Source organism: Melanotaenia boesemani, chromosome 11 (genome assembly GCF_017639745.1).
Source record: "Melanotaenia boesemani isolate fMelBoe1 chromosome 11, fMelBoe1.pri, whole genome shotgun sequence".
Taxonomy (NCBI): Eukaryota; Metazoa; Chordata; class Actinopteri; order Atheriniformes; family Melanotaeniidae; genus Melanotaenia; species Melanotaenia boesemani.
Genome location: NC_055692.1, coordinates 36,390,093 through 36,415,995, shown reverse-complemented (window position 1 = coordinate 36,415,995; position 25,903 = coordinate 36,390,093). Strand labels below are relative to the sequence as shown.

Genomic DNA, 25,903 nt, shown 5'->3' with positions numbered 1-25,903 from the left:
AGATCTCGAGGACCGGACTTGGGCACCCCTGGTCTAGACTAACAGAAGGAACGGATCAGCTGATCATGCTGGTGTCACATGAGGAAGCGAACCAGCAGTCCCTGTGTGACGGACATTTCACTGACTGCAGTCATCCTCAGCTGCTTCATCACTCCGAATCCAGCAGCTTGCACACAATGAAGGTTTTCAGGAGAAAATAGGAAGTTGTTCACAGATTACGGTCCAGATGGGTCCAGAGGGGTCAGTACATGATGTGGAAACCTCAGAGTCTGGTGACTGTTTGTATCCAAAGGTTTCCACTGCAGAACAAGTCATCCACACACAGTAAACCTTCTGGAGCTTTATCAGAGAAAACCTAAACACAGATTAGGTGAGCTGTGAACCACTAGATCTACCAAAACCAGCCTGCACCGTCACCCTGAATCCTCCAGGCTGTGTGCACCAGTTTCCAATACAGCCCAACGTTGCCATCAGTTTCAGGACGCTGCTATCAGATGCCGTGGTCGGTGGACAGAAACCAGCTGGAGGAAAACCAGCATGAACACACACATGATGATGTTCAGTCAAGGTCTGAATCCCAGGACGAAAAATAAGCAGCGGTGACAGCAGAAACCCCGAGGCTGAACATCTAAAGAAGGATCCTGGAGAACTATTCCTGGAAAGTCCTGCAGGGATCCTGGAAAACTATTCCTGGAAAGTCCTGCAGGGATCCTGGAGAACTATTCCTGGAAAGTCCTGCAGGGATCCTGGAGAACTATTTCTGAAGCTTCATTAAGAGGGTTCAGATTGGGATGAAGGATAAAGCTGCACAGACCAGATACTGAACATCTTGCCGAGCAACCAGCCCCTCCAAGATGTAAATGATCCAGTTTCTATCACAGTCAACGAGGCTCTTAGTTAAACCTGCTCTTTCATGTGGCTCCAAATCCTGGTGTGGATTAAAGACGACATAAATAAAACCCATGAACTTCATTGTGGAAGTGTAAGGAAGGCTAGCTGGATGTTCAGGATGGAGATGTTGAAGATGGATGTAACGTGGCCCAGGACAAAGAAAACTGCAAACCATTTTTGGAATATAGAAGGAAAATGTGTGAATGAAGGCTTCTGTCTGTCTGCAGATATGTGAAGACATGGGAAGGAATATGACCCTAAATGTCATATTTTCCCTTATTTAGATTTTCTTTATAGTTCATATTTGATTTAAACATCAGTGAACAGGTTTGGCATTAAGCAGGGATCCAACTTACTTTCTGAATTTGTGTGAATATCAAGTAAAAACTGATGTAGGTGTAAGAAAATACTCCAGTTCCCCCCAGCCCAGTACTGGGCTGTATGCAACACGTCTGTTTACATGTCTCCATCATGGACTTGCTGTGTACTAAATGACGTTTTACAGGTTGATTTAAATAGAAACGTTCACTGTATTTCAGCTTTAAACGACCAACCCTCCAGTCGCGTGCGTTGTACTCTTTGTATCTGTTGACACTATATGACATATAAATGGCATAATCACCACCACATATTCTGACCCGGACTGTTTCGTTCCAGTTACTCCCCACCTGTCTCTGTTTGACCGGAGAACACGACAGTCACCGGAGACATTTTGAGTTTCCTTGTGGTGTAACCAGAAAAGCTAAAGCTAGCATGCTAACAAGCGGCAGCGGCTATAGCGTCGCTGCTTAACATTAGCATGCTATAAAAAACACAACACTCCACTGAGTTTAAAAAGAAAAACCAGGATGTTTCGTTAGACGTGTTGTCTCCTTACACTGTCCGCAATGAGACACTTACATCCTCTGCTCGTTTGGTAAATCTGAAGCGTCTGTTGACGAGTATTGCTATCTTTTTCAAGTTGTTGCAGAGCTAACCTGTTAGCCTAGCTAACAGTGACAATGGAATGCTATGATGTTAGCAAGAAGCTAGCTTCTTCTTCAAACACAAAACGTTCATCTAATGTTCGCCCTCACCAAGCAGCCAGCGTGGCTCCGCGACCGACTCACTCCCATCAGCGCAAACACATTTATATCTGCTCACATCTCATTCACACAGGCGGCAGACATGTCAATCTCCCACAGCCCACCTACCTCTACTTCCCAGGTGTCCGAGCCCTGCTCTGGGGCTCCGCAGTCTGAGCTTGTCGGGGCCTCCGCGGCATCAAGAACCGAGTACACGCGGATCCAACACTGTCACACAACCCCGGCCCAGAGATGCCCCAAAGAGCCGGAAATAAATCCCGATAAAAATCCCGCACGGAGGCCGAGATTCGCCTCCTGTCAGGTCACGATCCCCGCAGCCGGAATCTGCGTCTGATACCCGGCCTCAAGAGGCAACACCGTCCGCTGGAGCTCCGATCGGGTTCACACTAATCTACACAGGACCGGAACAAAGAGGGTTAACGGAGAGAGGAGTTCAGCGTGTTTCCTCTGCGTCACAGGGAGAGAGGGAGGGTTAAAACCATCAGGTTAATGCCATCTGTTTTATAGCAATTTTAAATGTGAGGTTTTTGCTTCACCACTAAAATCGGCCGTGACAGGCCTGTGTAGAAATACTCAGTTTAATTCTAAACTTCGTAAAGCTTCCAAGCCAGCTGTACCATCCCACTGACGGCAGGACGGTTCAGGGTTGTCCTCCATCTCCTCCAGGGGGACGGGTGCTACGCATTCATTTACATTCCACAAAAACCAGTAAAGCTGCCAGAAACTCCAGCCTGAGCCACGCTGCTTCTTTGGATCAGTCCGATCCACTGACTGGTGGAGAAGAACCAGGAACAGCTCCAGAGGAGCTAAAGCCACAGGCTCCCTGCTGGAGGTCCACCACCCTCCTCCTTTACTTCAGGCGTTGCACCAGGTACAGATCAATGTTTTTCTTTTTTTATTAAAAACTTGAAAATAAAAAAAACTCTTAAAAATTAAAAGATCAATGGTTTCAGCTCCAGGGTTGTGAAAACCTGCTCAGAACAATGTTGTTGAATTCTTCAGGACCTTTAAAAAAAGAAAGAGTTCCTGATCTGTGGAGAACATCCCGCCATGTTCCAGGACCTAAAGCATCCCAACCACCTGAACCAGGTGACTGCAGACCAGCTACCCTAGCCCAGCCCATAACCCTAGCACGGCAGAGACGGTTACTGGCTCACCGCCATGTTCCTCCATCTGCCTGCTTCAGAGAGCCAGCCTCATCTGGACCAATCAGGCGGCTCAGAGGATCACGTTTTCATTTCTCAAAAAACAGAAAAACAACAGAAAAACTCCATCTGAGTTGAAGGCCAAAGAATTAAAATGGGTTTTAAATGAGTTGGTCCTTTGTTGGTGAGGTCCTGACGTGGAGGCGAAGGCAGGTCCGCAGTCTGGGGCCAACACCTGAAAAAGCTCCGCCCCCTGTGTTTCGACCTGGACCTTGGGACAATCGGGAGCATCCCATCAGCTGACCTCAAGGCTGTGGAAGAGCTGGCCAGTTCATTTCTCTGATGGTTCCCGGGTCCCAGGTGGGCGCTCTGATTGGCTGGGAGGAGCGCCTCATTCACAGCTTTGGGGCGGTCTTTAGAAAATTCATCTTTCAAGGCTCCTCCTCACTATGGTGGAGGTGGAGATGGATGTCAGCTAATCCTGTTTATCCTGGAAACTAAATGAGAAAACGCGACGTGAAAACAGCTGCGTGGTCAGTGTTTGTCCAGCAGGGGGCGCAGCGCTTCAGGAAGGAGGGAACTGCATCCAGCAGCTTAACGAGACGAACTGACGTCATATTTCAGGAGATTTACTGAGGCATTAAAAGATAAAAACACGCCACGTCAGACTCGTTTTAGTTCAGGTAAAACCTACAGAACCACTCAAACATCACCACTAAAAACAATAAATATCTCATAAGATGTCGTCTATTTGGGAAATTGACCTACATAAATAGGAATATATACCAACGTTCATTCTGAATATTTCCATTTTATTTTCACATCTAATTTATATTTAGAAAGAAAAACATTATCTGACAGTATAATGTTCCATTTGTTTCTATAAAGTCAAATTTTCTTATTTTCATCCATTTAACGTTCATTATATTTGTCTTTGTTCTGGCTGCTTTTAATATTTAATATTTAGTTTTTAATTTCAGTTTTCATGAGTGAAGGTCAGAAAAGTAGAGAAACAGGTGGAAAATTGAGTTAATGAGGAAATCATTTTATCTCATAATGGCTGCATCTTTTATTGAGCTAAATAAATAAAATCCAAGTAAAGAATGATACAGATACGGATATAATTTTAGAAATATAAACTATTTAAACAATGTTCCAGCATAATCTAAAAAGAAAAACAAAGTAAAACTTATTCTACTGTTGCACTAAAATTTAATCATGAAAAATGAGTTAAATCAGCCGAAAATGCAGGAACTGAAATATTGTTCACGTTCAGAAACGAAGAGAAATGACTGGAAAACGTGACGTTCAGCTTTTCCGTCCTCGTGTTAACATTTTAAACAATTTCCTCCCTTCTGAAAATGATTCTGCAGGTAAATTATTCTGATTAAAAAGTATTTTCTCTGGAGGAGGTTAACGGATCAAAGACAACCAGTCAGTAAAAACAATTTACATAAACAATTTTTACAAAGATGTGAAACAAAAAGACGAATGAATGAAAACATTTTATTTTTCTTTACATAAAGTCGTCACATTTCCGCATCGACTTCATTTTTTAACATATTTAATTTCTTTCAATAAAAATCTGATTCAATTTCACGAGTCGAGTTTCAGATTTTTCCAAAAGTGAGTTCCGGTTTCGCTGAGTGACGGGAAGCTCGTTGAGTCGGAAGATGAGACATGAGGACGGTAAAAGGTAGAAGTGGGGGTCAACCCGGTGGTGGCGGCGGGCGCCGCCCTCCGCCGCCTTCACACCAACATTCAGACACGTCTACATGGAAGCGAGACGCATCGGAAGGCAGATTTCCCATCAGCCTTTGCTCCGCTGGTGCTGGACGGCCAGCTGATCAAAATGGACTCAGTTACTTGGTAGGAATGGAACTAGTTATTTAAGCTGATTTCAAGTTAAAGGAATAAATGAATAAAGTGGGACTGATGCGCCCGACCAGCTGCTTCTTCCTGCTTCAGCTTTTAAAACTTTCAGGCATTAAATCTCCAACATTTGGACCAATTTCTCTTTAATCAGCCGTTTTTCTGCTCTGGAGGAAAAACCTGACTTTCCCAACATCTCACATTCAGACAGAAAGCAGACGGAGGCGGAGCTCTTTGGTTCGTACAGAATCTTTATTGAATGAAGCAAAAATAACAGAAGACGACTTCAATCCCCTAATATGAAAATAAATAAGTGATTTTCTTTGAGCGAAGCTCAGAGCAGCAGCAGCCGACGTCTTCCTGTCCACCGTTCAGCTGCGACACCAGAACAAACTAAAATCTGAGACGCGGCGGCACGTTTTGGCACGACACGAACGCTCGCCTGAAGGGGGAGGGGCTTAACGACTCATCAGCTGTGCATGTGGTCGTTTAAGGTCCCAGTTCATTTCCCATGTAGCCTTCAAGTAAAAGACCATTAAAAATCTCAGCGTTAGGCGTTGCCTTGGCAACCAATTTTGGACTTTCCTTAATAAGCAAATGCGCAGGAAAAAAACTCAAAATCAAGGAGAAAACCTCCACCTGCTGCCTGATTCCTCCTCCTCTGGGTGCAGAGCGCTAACCATGCTAATGTTGCTAACGAGCTGTTTTTAAAAGCTAAATAAAAAGTTTCCTGCAGCTTCTCAGGAGTTCAGGGGGCCAATGAGGAAGAGGAGGAGAAGGAGAAGAAGAAAGGATCCTAAGAATGAGTGCTGGGGAGTGACCATGACGATGATGAAGGCAGACTACTCTGTAATCTGAACCACCGCTTCTCCAGAGTGTCAGCTGGAGTGTGTGTGTGCGTGCGTGTGGACGGAGAATGGTGTGTGCATGTGTGTGTGTGTGTGAGATCAGTTCCTGGCTCGACTCCGCCGCCTGGAACACAGAAACCTCCTCATGTTGCCTCTCCTGCAGCTTTCCCAAACAAACTTCACTCAAATTTCTGTCAATTTAAGGTTCAGCTTAAAAAGTTCTGCTGAAAGAGGTGGAACGCGTGAAGGAGGCGGAGTCAGAGCAACACAGGGAGGAAGCTGTGAAGGAGGCGGAGCCAGAGCAACACGCGGAGGAAACAGAGCTGGAAGTTGAGCTTGAGGCAGGAGATTTTAATGCAAACATCTGCAGGAACATCTGATAAAGCCCAGTTGATAGACCAGTCGGTTGTTTCATCCTCCATCTTATTCTGTCTCGTTCTGTGTCTTTAGCAGTTCAGCTTGCTGTCTGTGTGTGTGTGTGTGTGCGTGTCCAGGTGAGGGTCTGTTCCAGGTGCTGCAGGTTTCAGGTTTACTGCTCGTCTTTGAACGCATCCAGGCCGAAAGCGGTGTCCAGGAAGCGGCGCAGCTCCATCAGGTGTGTGTTCTTGTTTCCTGTCGCCGGAGCAGCAGCCGGGTCTCTGCCGGCGTACCTGAGACAAAGAGAGGGAGGAGTCAGAGGTCACCTGAGCCGCCTCGGATCCATACCTGACAACGACGATGATGATGATGGTTACCAGACAGGCTTGGCTCTGTTGGTGGTGGTCCTGATGCGAGGCTTGACGTAGTCATAGTAACCCTGGTTCTTGTGCTCCTCCTGACACCAGACCAAGTCGGCGTTGCAGAAACGCTCTGACTCCGCCTTCACCTGGTCGAACGGGAACGGGGAGAGCTGCAGGGAGAGACGGGATACCGTTACTGACCTGTTTGTGTTGGTTACAGTCGCACTGAGCATGTGCAGAAACCCATGTTTCCACCTGCTCCTGCAGCCTGTTTGGCTGCTGATCATCTCCACGAGCGTGCGAGTACCTGCTCGATGCGAGAGATGGCCACGGTTCCCTCCATGCCTCTGTTCTTCCTCTCTTTGGTCAGCTCGTAGTAAACCTTTCCGGTGCAGAAGATCAGGCGCTTCACCTCCTCTGGATGCTCGGCCGCCGGACCTCCGTCTGGGATCAGCCGCTGGAAGTGAGTTCCTGCAAAGAAGAACAGACGAAGGTCAGACAGGGAGTGCCTCCTCTTCCTCTGTGAACACGTGACGACAGCAGCGGCGTTACCAGGCAGCATCTCGTCAAAGCTGGATCGGGCCTCCGGGTGGCGCAACAGAGATTTGGGAGTGAAGACGATCAGCTGCAGACACACACAGGAAGTGATGAAACGGCGAGGTTAGAGGAAGTCAGGAGTAAAACTGGCTCCAGTTCTGGCTCAGAATCTGGGACCAGGTCTGTGTGCTTCGATAGGCTTTCACCTGGTCTTAGATCAGATGAATAAATACATTACAGTAAAAACATTTTTAATCAACATGAAATAAAAATGAATAAAAAAAAAAAAAATATGGACTTTTGTGTACGTGCACACAATCAGTTTTTGCTCACTTACATGTTTAGGTTTTTACATGTTTAGGTTTTTGCAGGTTTTTGCATGTTCAGGTTTTTGCAGGTTTTTGCATGTTTAGGTTTTTGCAGGTTTTTGCATGTTTAGGTTTTTGCAGGTTTTTGCATGTTTAGGTTTTTACAGGCTTTTACATGTTTAGGTTTTTACAGGCTTTTACATGTTTAGGTTTTTACAGGCTTTTACATGTTTAGGTTTTTACAGGCTTTTACATGTTTAGGTTTTTACAGGCTTTTACATGTTTAGGTTTTTACAGGCTTTTACATGTTTAGGTTTTTACAGGCTTTTACATGTTTAGGTTTTTACAGGCTTTTACATGTTCAGGTTTTTACAGGCTTTTACATGTTCAGGTTTTTACAGGCTTTTACATGTTCAGGTTTTTGCAGGTTTTTGCATGTTTAGGTTTTTACAGGCTTTTACATGTTCAGGTTTTTACAGGTTTTTACATGTTTAGGTTTTTACAGGCTTTTACATGTTTAGGTTTTTACAGGCTTTTACATGTTCAGGTTTTTACAGGCTTTTGCATGTTCAGGTTTTTACATGTTTTTACATGTTCAGGTTTTTACATGTTTTTACATGTTCAGGTTTTTACAGGCTTTTACATGTTCAGGTTTTTACAGGCTTTTGCATGTTTAGGTTTTTACAGGCTTTTGCATGTTTAGGTTTTTGCAGGTTTTTGCATATTTAGGTTTTTACAAGCTTTTGCATGTTTAGGTTTTTACAGGCTTTTACATGTTCAGGTTTTTACAGGTTTTTACATGTTCAGGCTTTTACAGGCTTTTACATGTTTAGGTTTTTACAGGCTTTTACATGTTCAGGTTTTTACAGGCTTTTGCATGTTTAGGTTTTTACATGTTTTTACATGTTCAGGTTTTTACAGGCTTTTGCATGTTAAGGTTTTTACAGGCTTTTGCATGTTCAGGTTTTTACAGGCTTTTGCATGTTTAGGTTTTTACAGGCTTTTGCATGTTTAGGTTTTTGCAGGTTTTTGCATATTTAGGTTTTTACAGGCTTTTACATGTTCAGGTTTTTACAGGCTTTTGCATGTTCAGGTTTTTACAGGCTTTTACATGTTCAGGTTTTTACAGGCTTTTGCATGTTTAGGTTTTTACAGGTTTTTGCATGTTTAGGTTTTTGCATGTTCAGGTTTTTACAAGCTTTTGCATATTTAGGTTTTTACAGGCTTTTACATGTTTAGGTTTTTACAGGCTTTTGCATGTTTAGGTTTTTACAGGCTTTTACATGTTCAGGTTTTTACAGGCTTTTGCATGTTTAGGTTTTTACATGTTTTTACATGTTTAGGTTTTTACATGTTCAGGTTTTTACAGGCTTTTACATGTTCAGGTTTTTACAGGCTTTTGCATGTTTAGGTTTTGCAGGTTTTTGCATGTTCAGGTTTTTACAAGCTTTTGCATATTTAGGTTTTTACAGGCTTTTACATGTTCAGGTTTTTACAGGCTTTTACATGTTTAGGTTTTTACAGGCTTTTGCATGTTTAGGTTTTTACAGGCTTTTGCATGTTTAGGTTTTTACAGGCTTTTACATGTTCAGGTTTTTACAGGGTTTTGCATGTTCAGGTTTTTACAGGCTTTTACATGTTCAGGTTTTTACAGGCTTTTGCATGTTCAGGTTTTTACAGGCTTTTACATGTTCAGGTTTTTACAGGCTTTTGCATGTTTAGGTTTTTACAGGCTTTTACATGTTCAGGTTTTTACAGGCTTTTACATGTTCAGGTTTTTACAGGCTTTTGCATGTTTAGGTTTTTACAGGCTTTTACATGTTCAGGTTTTTACAGGCTTTTGCATGTTTAGGTTTTTACAGGTTTTTACATGTTCAGGTTTTTACAGGCTTTTGCATGTTTAGGTTTTTACAGGTTTTTACATGTTCAGGTTTTTACAGGTTTTTACATGTTTAGGTTTTTACAGGCTTTTATAGGTTTTTACATGTTCAGGTTTTTACAGGCTTTTGCATGTTTAGGTTTTTACAGGTTTTTACAGGTTTTTACATGTTCAGGTTTTTACAGGCTTTTACATGTTTAGGTTTTTACAGGCTTTTACATGTTCAGGTTTTTACAGGTTTTTACATGTTCAGGTTTTTACAGGCTTTTGCATGTTTAGGTTTTTACAGGCTTTTACATGTTTAGGTTTTTACAGGCTTTTGCATGTTTAGGTTTTTACAGGCTTTTACATGTTCAGGTTTTTACAGGCTTTTACATGGTTAGGTTTTTACAGGCTTTTACATGTTCAGGTTTTTACAGGTTTTTACATGTTGACTTGTTCAGGGCTTTGCATCCCACCTCTATGGAGAGTAGTCTATAGAAGGTTCTAAAGATGAACCAGCTCCAGGACCAGAACCTGGTTCAGGTCCTGTTTGGAAAACATATGAATGAAGACAATTAGCTGTGAAAGTGTGTGTGTGTCTCACAGGCTTCCTGAACGGCAGCAGGATCTGTCTCCTCAGGACGTGGAAATAGTTTCCAGGAGACGAACAGTTCACAACGATCCAGTTACAGTCGTAGAGCTGACGCGTTGCAAAGTCCTCCGTGATGTTCTGAGAGAGACACACAGAGTTACCACACACACACACACACACACACACAGCGTTCTTTTCCTGTGCTCGCGCAGCTTACAGGCATGACATCCGGGTCGTCGTTGCACATCTGGAGGAACCTCTCTGGACGGGCTGAAGAATGTTCTGGACCCTTAACGAGGAACAAACAGACCAGTTTGACAAAAAATAAAATAAAATAAACCAGAAGAAAATCAGACTGTGTGTGTGTGTGAGAGAGAGAGAGAGCGAGCGAGTGGCCCACCATGCCCTCCATGCCGTGCGGCAGCAGCAGCACGATGCCATTCTGGCGGACCCACTTGGCCTGGCCGGGACAGATGAACTGGTCGATGATGCACTGTGCCGTGTTGTGGAAGTCTCCGAACTGAGCCTCCCACAGGATCAGAGCGTTGGGACTGGCCATGGCGAAGCCCAGCTCGAAGCCTGAGGAGCAGAGATGAGAAGATGAGAGCGCCGTTTCACCTGCAGACCAGCAGGGCGTGGCGAGAGGCGGCGGCGAACTGACCCAGGACGCCGTACTCAGACAGCGAGCTGTTGCAGACGGTGTACGGCGCCTGGTCGGGGGACACGTGGTTCATGGGGATGCAGGTCCTCTTGTCCACGTTCTGGTCGTGAAGGACGTGGTGACGGTGGCTGAGAGGAGACAGACAGGAGGATCAAACCCCGGACTCGTCGCTAAGTTTGAATGTAAACAGGAAACCAGACGTTTACAGAGAGTCTGAGTAACTGAGCAGATCCAGACTTAATCATCTGCGTGGGATAACACGATGGAGGAAACAGCAGCAACGTGGTCTCTATCGGTCATAACCATCAGCTGCTGTCTGACCTGAACTTTGCTTGCTGGACGCACGGAAACCGGTAAAGGTCACATGACTGATTCCCAGCAACGTGCTGGTCTGAGCAGCTTCCTCTTCATCAGTCCGAGCCCTCTCACACAAACTTTGTCATTTTATTGATTCAAGAGTTTGAATATGACACATTCAAAATTACTGAGAAAAAAAAAAATTACTGAGAACCTGACGTAATTTAGATATACACATAACACAATGTCTCTCGTACACACACGCACACACCCAGAAACACAGAATAAAGTAAATATTAACCCCTTGTAGTGGATTCCAGCAGATCCAAAGGAAAGATTGTTTCTGACTAAATGCAACAATTGACGGATTTTTCTCCTAACAGCCAGGACAACTCCCCCCTCCCCTCTAGCAGGGTGGGCGTCTTGGTCAAACCTTGGGAAATTTGGGAAGGAGTGGACATTTCGGGACTTTATGCTCAAGCCTGATAAATTGCTGAAATTAATCTTCAGTGCAACCACAAATCTGTCATGATGCATCATGACGAACTAAATGTTTTATGGATTTCAGGTTAAATGCATCACCTGAGAACGTTGTCGACTTTAAAACTGTTTTCCTTCTAAACTTGAGTTTTTCTTAACTGATAAGCAAACCTCTCTCACAGGTTTCAACTCCTAACAGAACCAGGACATCTGGAACTCCACCAGAACCGTTTACTTTTAACATTCTGGGAGGTAATAAAACTTTGTAAGGTCTGTGGTCCCACCATCACAAAACATTCTGTCTTTACCATCTTAAAGTCATTTTCATTTAAATATACAAGGGTTTATTTTTATTTTTGCATACCGTGCAAACAATCATTATCATGTTGTACAATGTTTAATTAACATCTGGATTAATTAATCTTGTGACCTGAAACTTATCAACATGTGTTTTTTAGTATAACCTTCTTACTATTTCAATTGTGTGATTGTCTTTCTACAATATGTCATCTATGGTTTAATAATGTCTATTTTAAACTTTAAGAACTGAGAACAAAACGTTTAATCTGATACGCTTACAAAGTGATCAGAAAGTTAACACAGACAGCCCACGTCTTATCCGAGCTGACCACCAAAGTCCTGATCGCTCATTGGTCACCCCTTCCGTGGGCGTAAATTTAGTTTGGCTCAGTTTTCCATGGGCTTGGAGTTTCTCCTGGAAGATGCACTTTGGATCTTCTGGAGACCAGATCTTTGTCTGACACAGAGAACGCTCTCCAACGAGAGAGATGGAGAGAAGAGGCCGGAGAATGAAGTTGAAGTTAGTTTCTTTTTGGATGAACTCCGTTTAGCTGATGCTTTTTCCAGCTGATGCTTCTGATCGTCGTTCATGTTTTATCTTGTTCATACCCTCGTTGTGATCTTATTTTTGATAACTGGTTAACTCGGGCTGACAAACCATTTCAGAACCAGTTTTACAGAGTTTTCCTTTTTGGACCGATCTAAAGCTGGACTCTTGATCTATTACAAAAGCAACTGCAAACTATTCACCATTCTGCCATCTGTGACGCCACCGATCCAGCCAAACCGAGGACGAGACCGCATCAGCAGAACTTCCTGATCCAAACTTCGGACCACCACATGACAAATCTTCTGGTCCTCTTGGGAGTCCACCGGGATCCAAACCACCCGTATCAACTTCCTGCCCGGGAGAGTCACCACGACGGCCGCAAGTCGGCTCGACCCGAACAGAAGTGGACGAGTCCTGCTCGGATCAGTTCTCTGCTGGTCTGCCAGTCCAGACTGGAGCTTAGTGAAGTAGTTTTACATCTTAAACTTCCAGCTTTAAACAGATGAGATTCATTTCTCCTCTTTCTGTTTTTGGGGGGATTTAGAAATCCTTTCCGGTTCTTAAACATTAGTTTAATTAACACCACAGGTTAATTGCGTTACATGGTCTTGAAATCAGATTCTGGGTGAATCATATTGTGTGTTTCACAATGCTGGATTCATTTTCCCATTTAAATCCTCTGTAAATATTTCCCTGGACATTATGACTGTTAGACTGCTAATAAATATCCCAGATTTTTCCTAAACTGGTCTGATTTGTGAATCTCATCCTTGAATCATGTTACGTGTCCCTTCGAATTAAGAATTCATGTTTTTAGCGTCCTGAGATCGACTGATTGATTTGACTAGCTTGAATTAATTAATTTATTCAGTTAATTAGTTTAGTACTCTAATGGTGTCCACACAGCCAATAGGTTGGTATCAGAGCTCCTCGAGGTATGAATAATTTAATGATTTTATGTAATTATTCAAATTATTATTTTATGAAACATTTTTAATGTTTAATGACACCCCCACACTGATAGTGAATCATTTCTGGATATTAAATGGAAACAGATTATTTCTGTAAATAATCTTCAGGATAAAGCGAAAAACTTTACTGATCAACACCCTGTAAAAGACAAAGACAAGATGAGGACTGAGTCCAGACCGCCGAACGGGACCTTTAGCCTGGTCTGCTGGTCTCAGCTCACACACACAAATAATCAACCTGCAGATGGCTTAAATTCATCAATATTTGCATTAGAAGCAGCTTCCTGATTGGCTGAGGGAGCAGAAGAAAAAATTAGATCCACATCAGACTCAGTAATCACATGCAAGACAGAGAATAAGTTTTTAAATGTTAATGTAACTTCAGAGAAAATAAACTGATTCAAAGTGAATCTGAAGTCAGGCCTTAAAACGAGGTGGTTCTACCTGAAGGTTCCTCTCTCTACGTCCTGACCCGACAGTCTGACGTGGATTCCCTCTTTCAGCAGCGACCCGAAGGCCATGTACTCTCCCAGAGCCCAGTCCACCATCCGGTTCTTAACCATCTCCGCTCGGCCCTTCAGGATTCGACTCAGACCTGATTCAACAAAACGCAGCGTCACTTCCTTTAATCATCGCCAACCAGTTAAACCCCTCGCTTCAAAGACAGCCGGTCTCAGACCTCCGTGGATGGTGAAGTCCTCCACGGGGACCGACGAGGCCACTTGTCCGATGTGGTTCAAGTTCTCCTCTGACAGACCGGTGGAGGGGCAGCTCATGGACTTGGGCTGACCGTCCAGCGTGAAAAAGCCTGAAAGGCAGACAGAGAGGTTCTGGTGAGTAGGAGCCCTGCAGGTCTGAGAGGAGGCTGGTTAGGGTGTGACGGACTCACCGGGCCACGGCGAGTCCAGCCAGTGCTTGATGTGGAGGATCTTCTCGTCTTTGGAGCGAGCGTACGCCTCCTCGCAGATCTTATCATACTTGGCGATCTCCTCCTGCAGACAGAACCACGAGCATCCTCTCAGTGTAACAGTAACAGCTCCGTGACCCAGAAACAGGACTAAGCTAAACGTTGCTCCAGCAGAACGGCTGCATTCAGACGCCGGGCTGTACCTCGTACTCCTGCCTGCTCACGGCTCCCTCTGCGATCAGCTTCTCAGCGTATTTCTGCAGAACCGGCTTCTGCTTCTTGATCTGTTTGTACATCAGCGGCTGCGTGAACATCGGCTCGTCCATCTCGTTGTGGCCCATCCGCCGGTAACACACCTGCACACAGGAACACACCGTCACGCAGGTGACCCGCGTCATACACCAGGAAAGGGAAAATTTCTGACCAACGAACCAGCAGAAAGCAAAGATTCAACTCCACTAAATCTAATCTAATAATGTCAGAAAGCTTCTACAATACCCAGTAACGAGATTCTGGAAGATTCTCCAACCTGCAGCTAAACTGGTGACAGGTAAGGGTGCCGGGATTGGGTATAAAAGCAGCATCCATCAAATGTTTAGTCTTCTAACCTCTGAGCAGAAACATGTCCTCTGGACACCAGCTCATTCCAGATGGACAGAAAGACAGCGGACACATCCTGCGCTCAGAGAAAATCCTGAAATTCTTTTATTGTTTCTATTAGATTTAGCAGAACTCTAATTTGTGACGAAAACAACAATCGTGTTGTTGTCTTGGCTGCAAAGCAGCTGATCAGCAGCAGACATCCAGTACGACGACGAACGGCACAGACGAGTCAGATCTCACTTCTAGTACAGTCCTGACAAGTCCGCATGTTCCTGACAGCTGAGGAAACTACGCCGACATCAGCAGGACACAATTCCCATCGTGAGGAAATTGGGAATGGAGCTGTGGAAATACAATGAAAGTGGAATCAGTTACAAAACGTATAATATGGTGGAATTTGCTCCTGTGTGGGTGAGATCTGTTATCTCCACCAGTTTAAGAGGACGACAGAAACACTGGAGATGTCTTAACGTGAAGAAATCCAACGCTAAGCGGTTCTAGAAAACATCTGTTTGTGGTGAAGCTTCGGGAGAATCCGCTCATTTTCGCTGCAGCTGGAGGCGCTCTGGAGAGGATCCGTGGAACAAATATTAATCGTTAGTGATGAAACTACTGGTAGGACACACTGGTGTGTATTTGGGGGAAAACAAACAAGAGAAGAGGAACTGCTTCATTAAGTTCAACCCCAAGCAGATAATTCTCAAGGATGAAACATGAATCAGGGGAGGGAACGTTTCAGAACAGCCTCACGAGGTCTGAAATAAAATGAGTTCATTTATCTCTGAGTGAAACAATTGTTTAGTTTAATAAAAATGTTTATTTCTATCCAACATTCATGCTTCCTCGACTCATTCTGGCTCAGAGTCCCTTAAATAACCCTCCGAGTATCTACGGGTAGGGATCCGTATGGATCATACGGGAACGTTCACCCCGCCGCTTTCTGCTGAGTCATCGAGTCAGACACACCAGAGCGGAGAGTTGCTCTGGACCCGGGTTAGACCATAAACTAGGAGCCTGTCCTCAGATTCGCCAGGCTTCGCGCTCACCAGGTCCACCACCACGTCCTTGTGGAACGTGGCCCTCCACTCCGCCGCCACCTTGCAGACGTAGATGACGGCTTCGGGGTCGTCGGCGTTGACGTGGAAGATGGGTGCGTTGACGACCCGGGCGACGTCGGTCGGGTACGGGGACGAGCGCGCCATGCGAGGATCTGTGGTGAAGCCGATCTGGGGACAGAAACAGGAAGTTTAACTCCGCCTCCGTCTGGATCCGGCTGTCGTGTCCGGTTCTCTGTGGTTACCTGGTTGTTGGCGACCACGTGCACGGTGCCATGCGTGGTGTAGGACGGCAGGTCCGACAGGTGGAAGGTCTCATAGACGATCCCCTGACCTGCGAACGCTGCGTCTCCGTGCAGCAGGATGGACATCACCTACACAGAAAACAGGTTAGGACAAGCTCAGCTCGGTTTTAGCTCCGCCCCCCACCAGGTGGCACTGTTGACTCACTCTGTTCCCGTCATTGTCTCCACAGTAGAACTGCTCAGCTTTGGTCTTCCCCTGAACCACGGGGTCCACGGCCTCCAGGTGGGACGGGTTGGCCACCAGAGACAGGGTGATGTTCCGGTCCGTCACGCGGTTGATACGCCGATGGTACATTCCCAGGTGGTACTTGACATCTCCGGAACCCTGAGAAGGACAACCAGCTCTGAACCATTCCAGCATTTCCACTGGAGCCAGCTTGTCTGCAGCTGAGAGGAGCTGCAGGCCCGACGCTACAGCGAAGACCACCTCACACCTGATCTACCGTCAACACTTCCCAAGATGAACGAGCTCGCCTCCATTTCCAGGAAATGGGACTAAATGAGCAGAACATGGGAGGCGGGACAGGTCGTACCTCATCTGCAGCTTCCAGCTTGGAGTCGAACTGACAGAAGATCTGCTCCAGCTCTTTACGGATCACGTTGGCCAAAACGTTGAGTCGCCCCCTGAAAGGCAGAAACGTCCCCGTTTAGTCACGTCAAAGCTTCACATCCTCATGAATAATCTCAGCCGGAAGGTGCAAATAAAATGGATGAAAGAGCAAATACAGAAATATTTAAGCAGCAGAATTTTAACATAAAAATGTGTTTATAAGATGGTTTATATCAATAAATATATTTGAATATATTTAGTTTTTTTTTCATTTATATTTTATTCTTAATTTTTTAATGAAACTTTATTTTTATTTGTAATTTAACTGTTTGTTTTTCAAAAAGCAACTCCACGAAGAAAGAACAGTGGAGAGGTGAAAAAAGAATAAGATGCTTAATCTTTAATTAAGTGCATAAATAATAATAATAATAATAATAATAATAATAATAATAATAATAATAATAATAATAATACTAAAATTAGAGAGGAAATAAAGCCAAAGTTCACATAATGATGCTCCACAATACTGACTCTTATTTCATAGTTATGTTTGTGTTTTATGTATTCATATCAAGTCTAATTTAATTAAAATAAGAAAAATCTAGGTTACAGGAGGGGAGAAATTAAAATGATTCTTTATATAATTCTAGTTAAGACAGACATGTCACCTGTGTGTGTGTGTGTGTGTGTTACCTGTGAGGCATGCCCATGATGACGTTCTCCACGCCGTTCTCAGAGGACTTATCGATGATGGTTTTCAGGGCCGGGATCAGAGACTCGCATCCCTCCAGTCCGAAGCGTTTCTCTGCAGACCACTTCTTCTGCAGGAACTCCTCAAACCTGAACACACACGCTCAGATCAACACCGACTGACCGCACACGCCCGTCTGCGGGCGGCGACAGGTGGGGAGTACCTGGTGGAGCGGATCATGCGAGCCAGCAGCGTCCTCTTCTCCTCCAGAGTGAACTGCATCACGCCGGGGGTCTCGAACTTCTGTCGGATCCACTGACACTGCTCCAGGTCGTTGATGAACATGAACTCCACACCGATGTGCTGGCAGTACGCCATCTGAACACACACACACACATCTGTCCATGACAGCTGCAACACCACCAGGGCTTAGAGACCGACTGGGCTCGTTTGAAAATGTGTGCGTGTATCTCTAGGTGTGTGTGTGTGTGTGTCCATGTGTGTGCATGTATCTCTAGGTGTGTGTGTGTGTCCATGTGTGTGCGTGTACCTCTAGGTGTGTGTGTGTGTCCAGGTGTGTGCACGTATCTCTAGGTGTGTGTGTGTGTCCAGGTGTGTGCGTGTATCTCTAGGTGTGTGTGTGTGTCCAGGTGTGTGCGTGTATCCCTAGGTGTGTGTGTGTCCATGTGTGTGCGTGTATCTCTAGGTGTGTGCGTGTACCTCTAGGTGTGTGTGTGTGTGTCCAGGTGTGTGCGTGTACCTCTAGGTGTGTGTGCGTGTATCTCTAGGTGTGTGTGTGTCCAGGTGTGTGCGTGTATCTCTAGGTGTGTGTGTGTGTCCAGGTGTGTGCGTGTACCTCTAGGTGTGTGTGTCCAGGTGTGTGCGTGTATCTCTAGGTGTGTGTGTGTGTGTCCAGGTGTGTGCGTGTACCTCTAGGTGTGTGTGTGTGTCCATGTGTGTGCGTGTACCTCTAGGTGTGTGTGTGTGTGTGTGTCCAGGTGTGTGCGTGTGTCCAGGTGTGTGTCGTGTACCTCTAGGTGTGTGTGTGTATCCCTAGGTGTGTGTGTGTGTCCGTGTGTGCGTGTACCTCTAGGTGTGTGTGTCCAGGTGTGTGCGTGTATCTCTAGGTGTGTGTGTGTGTGTGTCCAGGTGTGTGCGTGTATCTCTAGGTGTGTGTGTGTGTGTGTAGGCCTGTCACGATAACAAATTTAGCTGTACGATAAATTTTCTCAGAAATTATCACGATAAACGATAATATTGCGCAAAGCGCTAATGTGTCATTTTGAGACCATTCTCAACTAATATAATGACATATGCCATAATAATGCAAGTACCCCTATTGTAAAGGTCAATAAACTAAATAAATAAAAGCGCCTTTTTCACATAAGCCGGGACACCGGCCCAAAAGTAATGCGACCCACTGGGAATCCTCCCAAACCTCTCGATTAGCCGGCATTGCTCTTAATGTGTATTTTGTCAAATACGCTAGTATATAGGCTGACTCTATTTGCGTAATGTGCCTGCGGATTACAGGGGTTATTACGGTAGACCAGGAAGTGGGGGCTTTGTACTGACGTCGTAAGCTAGAATGTGTGTGTTCTGCTTACATGTGGGGAGCAGCGAAATGATAAAAGAGGAGGTGCTTGCATCTATTATTTCTCCATTCGACTTATTTACATATTTCAGCATGAGAATCGGAGGTTTAGCGCGAGAGCGTGAGAAGCCACTTAAATGCGCAAGTCTCACGGCCATTGCGTGTTGGCAGCCCTGCAAAACAAATGCGGCTTACCGGCTCGTGCTGCAACATGCTGCAGTCAAGTATGACACCAGAGAGATCACTCCGCAAGAAACCAGAGCGTTTAGTCGAAATACTCCATAGTGAAACCTATTGTCATACACAGTTTATGGTAAAGGGGGGACTAATAAAAATTATCGCGGCCGGCAAACTTATCGTGCTCTTATTTTCTTATTGTTCAATTAATTGACTTATTGCTTATCGCGACAGGCCTATGTGTGTGTCCAGGTGTGTGTGTGTGTGTCCAGGTGTGTGTGTGTGTGTATCCCTAGGTGTGTGTGTGTCCGTGTGTGCGTGTACCTCTAGGTGTGTGTGTCCAGGTGTGTGCGTGTATCTCTAGGTGTGTGTGTGTGTGTGTCCAGGTGTGTGCGTGTACCTTTAGGTGTGTGTGTGTGTCCATGTGTGTGCGTGTACCTCTAGGTGTGTGTGTGTGTGTGTGTCCAGGTGTGTGCGTGTATCTCTAGGTGTGTGTGTGTGTCCAGGTGTGTGTCGTGTACCTCTAGGTGTGTGTGTGTGTGTCCAGGTGTGTGCGTGTACCTCTAGGTGTGTGTGTGTGTGTCCAGGTGTGTGCATGCGTGTACCTCTAGGTGTGTGTGTGTGTGTGTCCAGGTGTGTGCATGTATCTCTAGGTGTGTGTGTGTGAGTCCAGGTGTGTGCGTGTATCTCTAGGTGTGTGTGTGTGTCCAGGTGTGTGCGTGTATCCCTAGGTGTGTGTGTGTCCATGTGTGTGTGTGTATCGCTAGGTGTGTGTGTGTCCATGTGTGTGCGTGTACCTCTAGGTGTGTGTGTGTGTGTCTCCAGGTGTGTGCGTGTATCTCTAGGTGTGTGTGTGTGTGTCCAGGTGTGTGCGTGTACCTTTAGGTGTGTGTGTGTGTGTGTCCATGTGTGTGCGTGTACCTCTAGGTGTGTGTGTGTGTGTGTCCAGGTTTGTGCGTGTACCTCTAGGTGTGTGTGTGTCCAGGTGTGTGCGTGTACCTCTAGGTGTGTGTGCGTGTACCTCTAGGTGTGTGTGTGTGTGTGTCCAGGTGTGTGCGTGTACCTCTAGGTGTGTGTGTCCAGGTGTGTGCGTGTATCTCTAGGTGTGTGTGTGTGTGTGTGTGTGTCCAGGTGTGTCCGTGTACCTCTAGGTGTGTGTGTGTGTCCAGGTGTGTGCGTGTACCTCTGGGTGTGTGCGTGTATCTCTAGGTGTGTGTGTCCATGTGTGCGCGTGTACCTCTAGGTGTGTGTGCGTGTCCATGTGTGCGCGTGTACCTCTAGGTGTGTGTGTCCAGGTGTGTGCGTGTATCTCTAGGTGTGTGTGTGTGTGTCCAGGTGTGTGTCGTGTACCTCTAGGTGTGTGTGTGTGTGTCCAGGTGTGTGCGTGTACCTCTAGGTGTGTGTGTGTGTGTCCAGGTGTGTGCGTGCGTGTACCTCTAGGTGTGTGTGTGTGTGTGTCCAGGTGTGTGCATGTATCTCTAGGTGTGTGTGTGTGAGTCCAGGTGTGTGCGTGTATCTCTAGGTGTGTGTGTGTGTCCAGGTGTGTGCGTGTATCCCTAGGTGTGTGTGTGTCCATGTGTGTGTGTGTATCGCTAGGTGTGTGTGTGTCCATGTGTGTGCGTGTACCTCTAGGTGTGTGTGTGTGTGTCTCCAGGTGTGTGCGTGTATCTCTAGGTGTGTGTGTGTGTGTGTCCAGGTGTGTGCGTGTACCTTTAGGTGTGTGTGTGTGTCCATGTGTGTGCGTGTACCTCTAGGTGTGTGTGTGTGTGTGTCCAGGTTTGTGCGTGTACCTCTAGGTGTGTGTGTGTCCAGGTGTGTGCGTGTACCTCTAGGTGTGTGTGCGTGTACCTCTAGGTGTGTGTGTGTGTGTGTCCAGGTGTGTGCGTGTACCTCTAGGTGTGTGTGTCCAGGTGTGTGCGTGTACCTCTAGGTGTGTGTGTGTGTGTGTCCAGGTGTGTGCGTGTACCTCTAGGTGTGTGTGTCCAGGTGTGTGCGTGTATCTCTAGGTGTGTGTGTGTGTGTGTGTGTCCAGGTGTGTGCGTGTACCTCTAGGTGTGTGTGTGTGTCCAGGTGTGTGCGTGTACCTCTGGGTGTGTGCGTGTATCTCTAGGTGTGTGTGTCCATGTGTGCGCGTGTACCTCTAGGTGTGTGTGCGTGTCCATGTGTGCGCGTGTACCTCTAGGTGTGTGTGTCCATGTGTGTGCCTGTACCTCTAGGCGGCGGATGATCTCCTTCAGAGGCAACGCGGTCTCGGAGCCCCCGATGAAGGTGGTGGTGGGCAGCCTGAAAACCTTGTCCAGGTCCGACTCGTCCAGACCGTAGAAACCTACATGTCCCATGATGCACAGCGAGGCCGGAAGAGGAAGAGGAGGAGATAAACAGTAGAAAGGAGGTGAGGAAGGGTTGTAGGAGACGAATAAATGCATGAAAACATGCATCAGGTTTTAGTGATGAACATGTGACATGCAGGACGAGGAAGAGGAGGAAAGAGAGGAAGAAGAGGACAGAATGAATTCAAACAGATAGAATGGATGCAGACGTAAACCAGGGGGACCAGAATGAAACCCGGTTCCGGTTCTGATGCAGACGTAAACCAGCTGCTGGACTCTTCAGTTCTTCATATCTGAGGAAATCTGGGTTTAACTGGGTTTAAATGAAGCCAGAACTCAGCAGTTACTAGGGGACAGACCGTGTGAGTCCAGGTCCTTATGAAGTAGTATAAAAAGGACTTTCAGTCTGATGATGCAGCAAACATGAAACATCAAAGGCTTGTGACATCACATTGTGAGGCAGATGCAGACGCCCCCTCACTAAAGCCTGGCACACATAACGTTTTTTGGGCTGTTTTTGTCCTGATTTTGTCTCTTCCCGACCTCGGACGACAAACAAGATTTCCTGTCCAATCAGCATTTGTTCTGAGGTGTGTTTTGAACCGATTGATAATCAGCTCTGAAACGGGTTGTAGCCGACAATCAGGAACATTGAACATGTTAAATATTTCGGAGCAGATTTCTGAGGAATGCCGACGACGCGAGCATTCTAGCCTCGTTTCCGTTGAGCGGTTTGGTTCGGCCGGTACGCCATTTTGTGTTTCCATTATAAAAGGGGTCCATACACTGTGTGCAGAATTATTAGGCAAATGAGTATTTTGACCACATCATCCTCTTTATGCATGTTGTTCTACTCCAACCGGTACAGGCTTGAAAGCCTACTACCAGTTAAGCATATCAGGTGATGTGCATCTCTGTAATGAGAAGGGGTGTGGTCTAATGACATCAACACCCTATATCAGGTGTGCATAATTAGGCAACTTCCATTCCTTTGGCAAAATGGGTCAGAAGAGAGATTTGACGGACTCTGAAAAGTCAAAAATAGTGAGATGTCTTGCAGAGGGATGCAGCACTCTTAAAATTGCCAAGCTTTTGAGGCGTGATCATTGAACAATCAAGCGTTTCATTTAAAATAGTCAACAGGGTCGCAAGAAGCGTGTTGAAAAAACAAGGCGCAAAATAACTGCCCATGAACTGAGGAAAAACAAGCGTGAAGCTGCCAAGATGCCATTGGCCACCAGTTTTGCCATATTTCAGAGCTGCAACATCACTGGAGTGCCAAGAAGCACAAGGTGTGCAATACTCAGGGACATGGCCAAGGTAAGGAAGGCTGAAAAACGACCACCACTGAACAAGACACACAAGATAAAACGTCAAGACTGGGCCAAGAAATATCATAAGATTGATTTTTCTAAGGTTTTATGGACTGATGAAATGAGAGTGAGTCTTGATGGGCCAGATGGGTGGGCCCGTGGCTGGATCAGTACAGGGCAGAGAGCTCCACTCCGACTCAGACGCCAGCAAGGTGGAGGTGGGATACTGGTATGGGCTGGTATCATCAAAGATGAGCTTGTGGGACCTTTTCGGGTTGAGGATGGAGTCAAGCTCAACTCCCAGTCCTACTGCCAGTTTCTGGAAGACACCTTCTTCAAGCAGTGGTACAGGAAGAAGTCAGCATCGTTCAAGAAAAACATGATTTTCATGCAGGACAATGCTCCATCACACGCATCCAAGTACTCCACTGTGTGGCTGGCCAGAAAAGGTCTAAAAGAAGAAAAAATAATGACATGGCCTCCTTGTTCACCTGATCTTAACCTCATAGAGAACCTGTGGTCCCTCATCAAATGTGAGATCTACAGGGAGGGAAAACAGTACACCTCTCTGAACAGGGTCTGGGAGGCTGTGGTTGCTGCTGCACGCAATGTTGATCGTGAACAGATCAAGACACTGACAGAATCTATGGATGGCAGGCTTTTGAGTGTCCTCGCAAAGAAAGGTGGTTATATTGGTCACTGATTTGTTTTTGTTTTGTTTTTGAATGCCAGAAATGTATATTTGTAAATTTTGAGTTGTTATATTGGTTTCCCTGGTGAAAATAAATAAGTGAAATGGGTATATATTTGGTTTTTGTTAGGTTGCCTAATAATTATGCACAGTAATATTCACCTACACACACAGATATCCTCCTAAGATACTAAAACTAAAAAAGCCCCACTCCAACTTCCAAAAATATTCAGCTTTGATATTTATGAGTCTTTTGTGTTCATTGGGAACATAGTTGTTGCTCTATAATAAAATTAATCCTCAAAAATACAACTTGCCTAATAATTCTGCACACCCTGTACAATCGAACCACACCGCACCATTTCTGGACCTCCTTCAGTTTTAGGTCCATGGGAAAATTTCTGTGGTACGGTTAAGGCGGAGCTACTGGCATCGATGAAATCTGTTGATTGGCGGACAGAAAAACGTCACTTCCTACGACAAAAACTTATCTTATTTACTTATCTTGTTTCTTTTTTTTCCGAAGTTCCTTATTTTTATGTTGTGTTTTCATAAACACAAGAAGTAAACAAAAGACTGCAGCATTGAAAACCGAGGCGTTGGAGAACATGTTCAGGAACACAGGGAAAAGGGACTCCTTTTCATTTCAGCGCAGTTCATATTTAAGTTACCCATGTAATATTTTTTGGAAACCGAGGTTATTTTGTACAAGTTAGTAAACATACTACAACTACATGACAAACATGATAACATGGCGCCTCTGTCTTTGTCTTTGCCGCACCAAGGCGCATCTCTGGTTCCACCTCAAGCCAGAAGTTTTCTTCTCTTTTTGGCTGTTTCTCTTTGCCGCCTGCAATCTTCTCTCGTACGATGCGGCTTGTGATGTTTGTACAAAGAACCACAAGCTAAACAGAACAAAAGCAAGCTGCTGACTGGCCTCCATTGTTGTTTGTTCAGTAGCATCTCGTTTGCTGTCGTCGCAGTAGAATGACGCCACGCTCGGCATTCGGTCTAAACGCCGCGACCCAGTGGCGGTCCGACTTGCAGTGGAAACGCAAGCTTGAAACTAATTTGTAGTGAATGTTTTATGGGTCACTCCTGTGTTTGGAACTGGATGGTTTTGGCCGTAGCCTTTATGTGGTTGGTAAGAACAGAGAGCAGAGTGGTGTTGGATGTACGTGGAAAGTGATGTGAGGAAAAACCTGAGCTCGGATAAGACTGGAGTTGGATGTGGTTCTTTGGTGGCATAGCTTGGTGGACGTCAGCATTCTGCAGTTCTTAAGGTTGAATCGTTACAGTCGTCCTCCTGATCAGCTGTGTAACAGGAAGTGGCGGTCAAACAGCTGATTGCAAACCAGAGTATGTGATGAACATGTGTAGCAACTCTTAATTTAATCATTTTGGCCATTTAAATGTCATTTCTTCTTTTTACATGTCTACATAAAGGATCACTGTGACGGCTTTATGTGAAAGAGACATTATAGAACCAGTCCAGTTAGCTACTGTCTGAGTTGCTTTAATATTTCCTTTAGGAGTGTCTAAAGGAACCTGATGGAGATAGCCGGCTGCCATGGCAACAACACTATTAAAAACACCACAGGTTAGAACATCCAGGAGCAAAAACGATACAGGATTTATCAAGAAGGGTTTTAACTCCACCAGGAACCGGTCCAGAAGCTGGTCCGAAGCTGTGGATAGTTCCAGATACCGGGAACCGGCCCATAAGCTGGTCCGAAACCCCAGACGGTTCCAGATACCGGGAACGGAACTAAATCTTTCCCAGATAACGTAGGCGGATCTATGGCATCACATAGATCAACTTTTTAAGGAATGTGGAGCTGAACTCACATCTAAACTCTGGCAATGTCTCACATCTTCCTAACATCCTTGTTTTGGTTGATTTGACCTGAACTTTGCAGGAAGTGTGATATATATTTATTATATTATATTTTATTATAATACCTAACTGGTATTGACTGCATACCAGTTCCTATCGCATATTCTGGTCAGAGAAGTCTCCTCTGGATGAATTTTCTGCTGAAGGAACTTTAGTTTCTCTGTAAGTTGGTCCCTTAATTCAATGACTTCAGTGACTTTAAGGGAAGTTTTAGAAGGGCAGGTGGAGAGAAATCTTTGTAAGGAACTGGACTTTCTGTTTTCTGGAACTGGTTTCATTTGAAGGAATCTTTTACTCTGACCATGAAGAAAATCTTAACTTTAGGTGTTTTGTGCAGCTGATCTCTGAAAACTCAAACTGCACCTTCTCCCAAATCCAAGTTTTCTTTTAATGGAAAGTCTTTGATTCGAGTTTATCTAGTCAATATTTAATAAAGTTCTGTGGCAATCATCGTTTTCATGTTTTATAGTTTAACCTGTGCTAGGCTGTTGAATAAAAGCAGCTCATTCACCAGAAGAAACCACTGCAGCGATAATAATTTTAATTAGTCTGGCCTCTGGTTTTACTTTGGTCTTCAGATCTGATCCGGTTTTCACTAGAATGTGTCCAGTATGAGTAGCAGGAGGCAGACAGATATCCGCCACGTTGATCTGCATCATTTCCTGTCTCTGCT

At 45.2% G+C, this 25,903-nt stretch overlaps 2 protein-coding genes across 4 annotated transcripts in view; both read right to left on the bottom strand.

Moving 5' to 3' along the window:
- LOC121649502 (zinc finger MIZ domain-containing protein 2-like) overlaps nucleotides 1-2,548 on the bottom strand; it is a 37,297-nt gene extending 34,749 nt beyond the window's left edge. For both annotated transcript variants that reach the window (XM_042000373.1, XM_042000374.1), the window contains exon 1: nucleotides 2,085-2,548. The gene's annotated coding sequence lies outside the window, so the exon portion shown is untranslated. The remainder of the gene's footprint in view (nucleotides 1-2,084) is intronic.
- A 2,681-nt stretch (nucleotides 2,549-5,229) lies between these two features.
- Nucleotides 5,230-25,903, bottom strand: part of ogdha (oxoglutarate dehydrogenase a) — a 54,289-nt gene continuing 33,615 nt past the window's right edge. For both annotated transcript variants that reach the window (XM_042000372.1, XM_042000371.1), the window contains exons 5-23: nucleotides 21,210-21,325; nucleotides 17,452-17,606; nucleotides 17,231-17,377; nucleotides 16,521-16,611; nucleotides 16,133-16,312; nucleotides 15,928-16,056; nucleotides 15,674-15,853; nucleotides 14,228-14,380; nucleotides 14,007-14,109; nucleotides 13,797-13,925; nucleotides 13,562-13,712; nucleotides 10,520-10,647; nucleotides 10,259-10,437; nucleotides 10,076-10,147; nucleotides 9,871-9,996; nucleotides 7,113-7,185; nucleotides 6,868-7,031; nucleotides 6,576-6,730; nucleotides 5,230-6,491 (exon numbers count right to left, since the gene is read on the bottom strand). In XM_042000372.1, coding sequence (XP_041856306.1) covers nucleotides 6,371-6,491; nucleotides 6,576-6,730; nucleotides 6,868-7,031; nucleotides 7,113-7,185; nucleotides 9,871-9,996; nucleotides 10,076-10,147; nucleotides 10,259-10,437; nucleotides 10,520-10,647; nucleotides 13,562-13,712; nucleotides 13,797-13,925; nucleotides 14,007-14,109; nucleotides 14,228-14,380; nucleotides 15,674-15,853; nucleotides 15,928-16,056; nucleotides 16,133-16,312; nucleotides 16,521-16,611; nucleotides 17,231-17,377; nucleotides 17,452-17,606; nucleotides 21,210-21,325 — 2,552 coding nt within the window. In that variant the 3' untranslated portion in view covers nucleotides 5,230-6,370. The remainder of the gene's footprint in view (nucleotides 6,492-6,575; nucleotides 6,731-6,867; nucleotides 7,032-7,112; nucleotides 7,186-9,870; nucleotides 9,997-10,075; nucleotides 10,148-10,258; nucleotides 10,438-10,519; nucleotides 10,648-13,561; nucleotides 13,713-13,796; nucleotides 13,926-14,006; nucleotides 14,110-14,227; nucleotides 14,381-15,673; nucleotides 15,854-15,927; nucleotides 16,057-16,132; nucleotides 16,313-16,520; nucleotides 16,612-17,230; nucleotides 17,378-17,451; nucleotides 17,607-21,209; nucleotides 21,326-25,903) is intronic.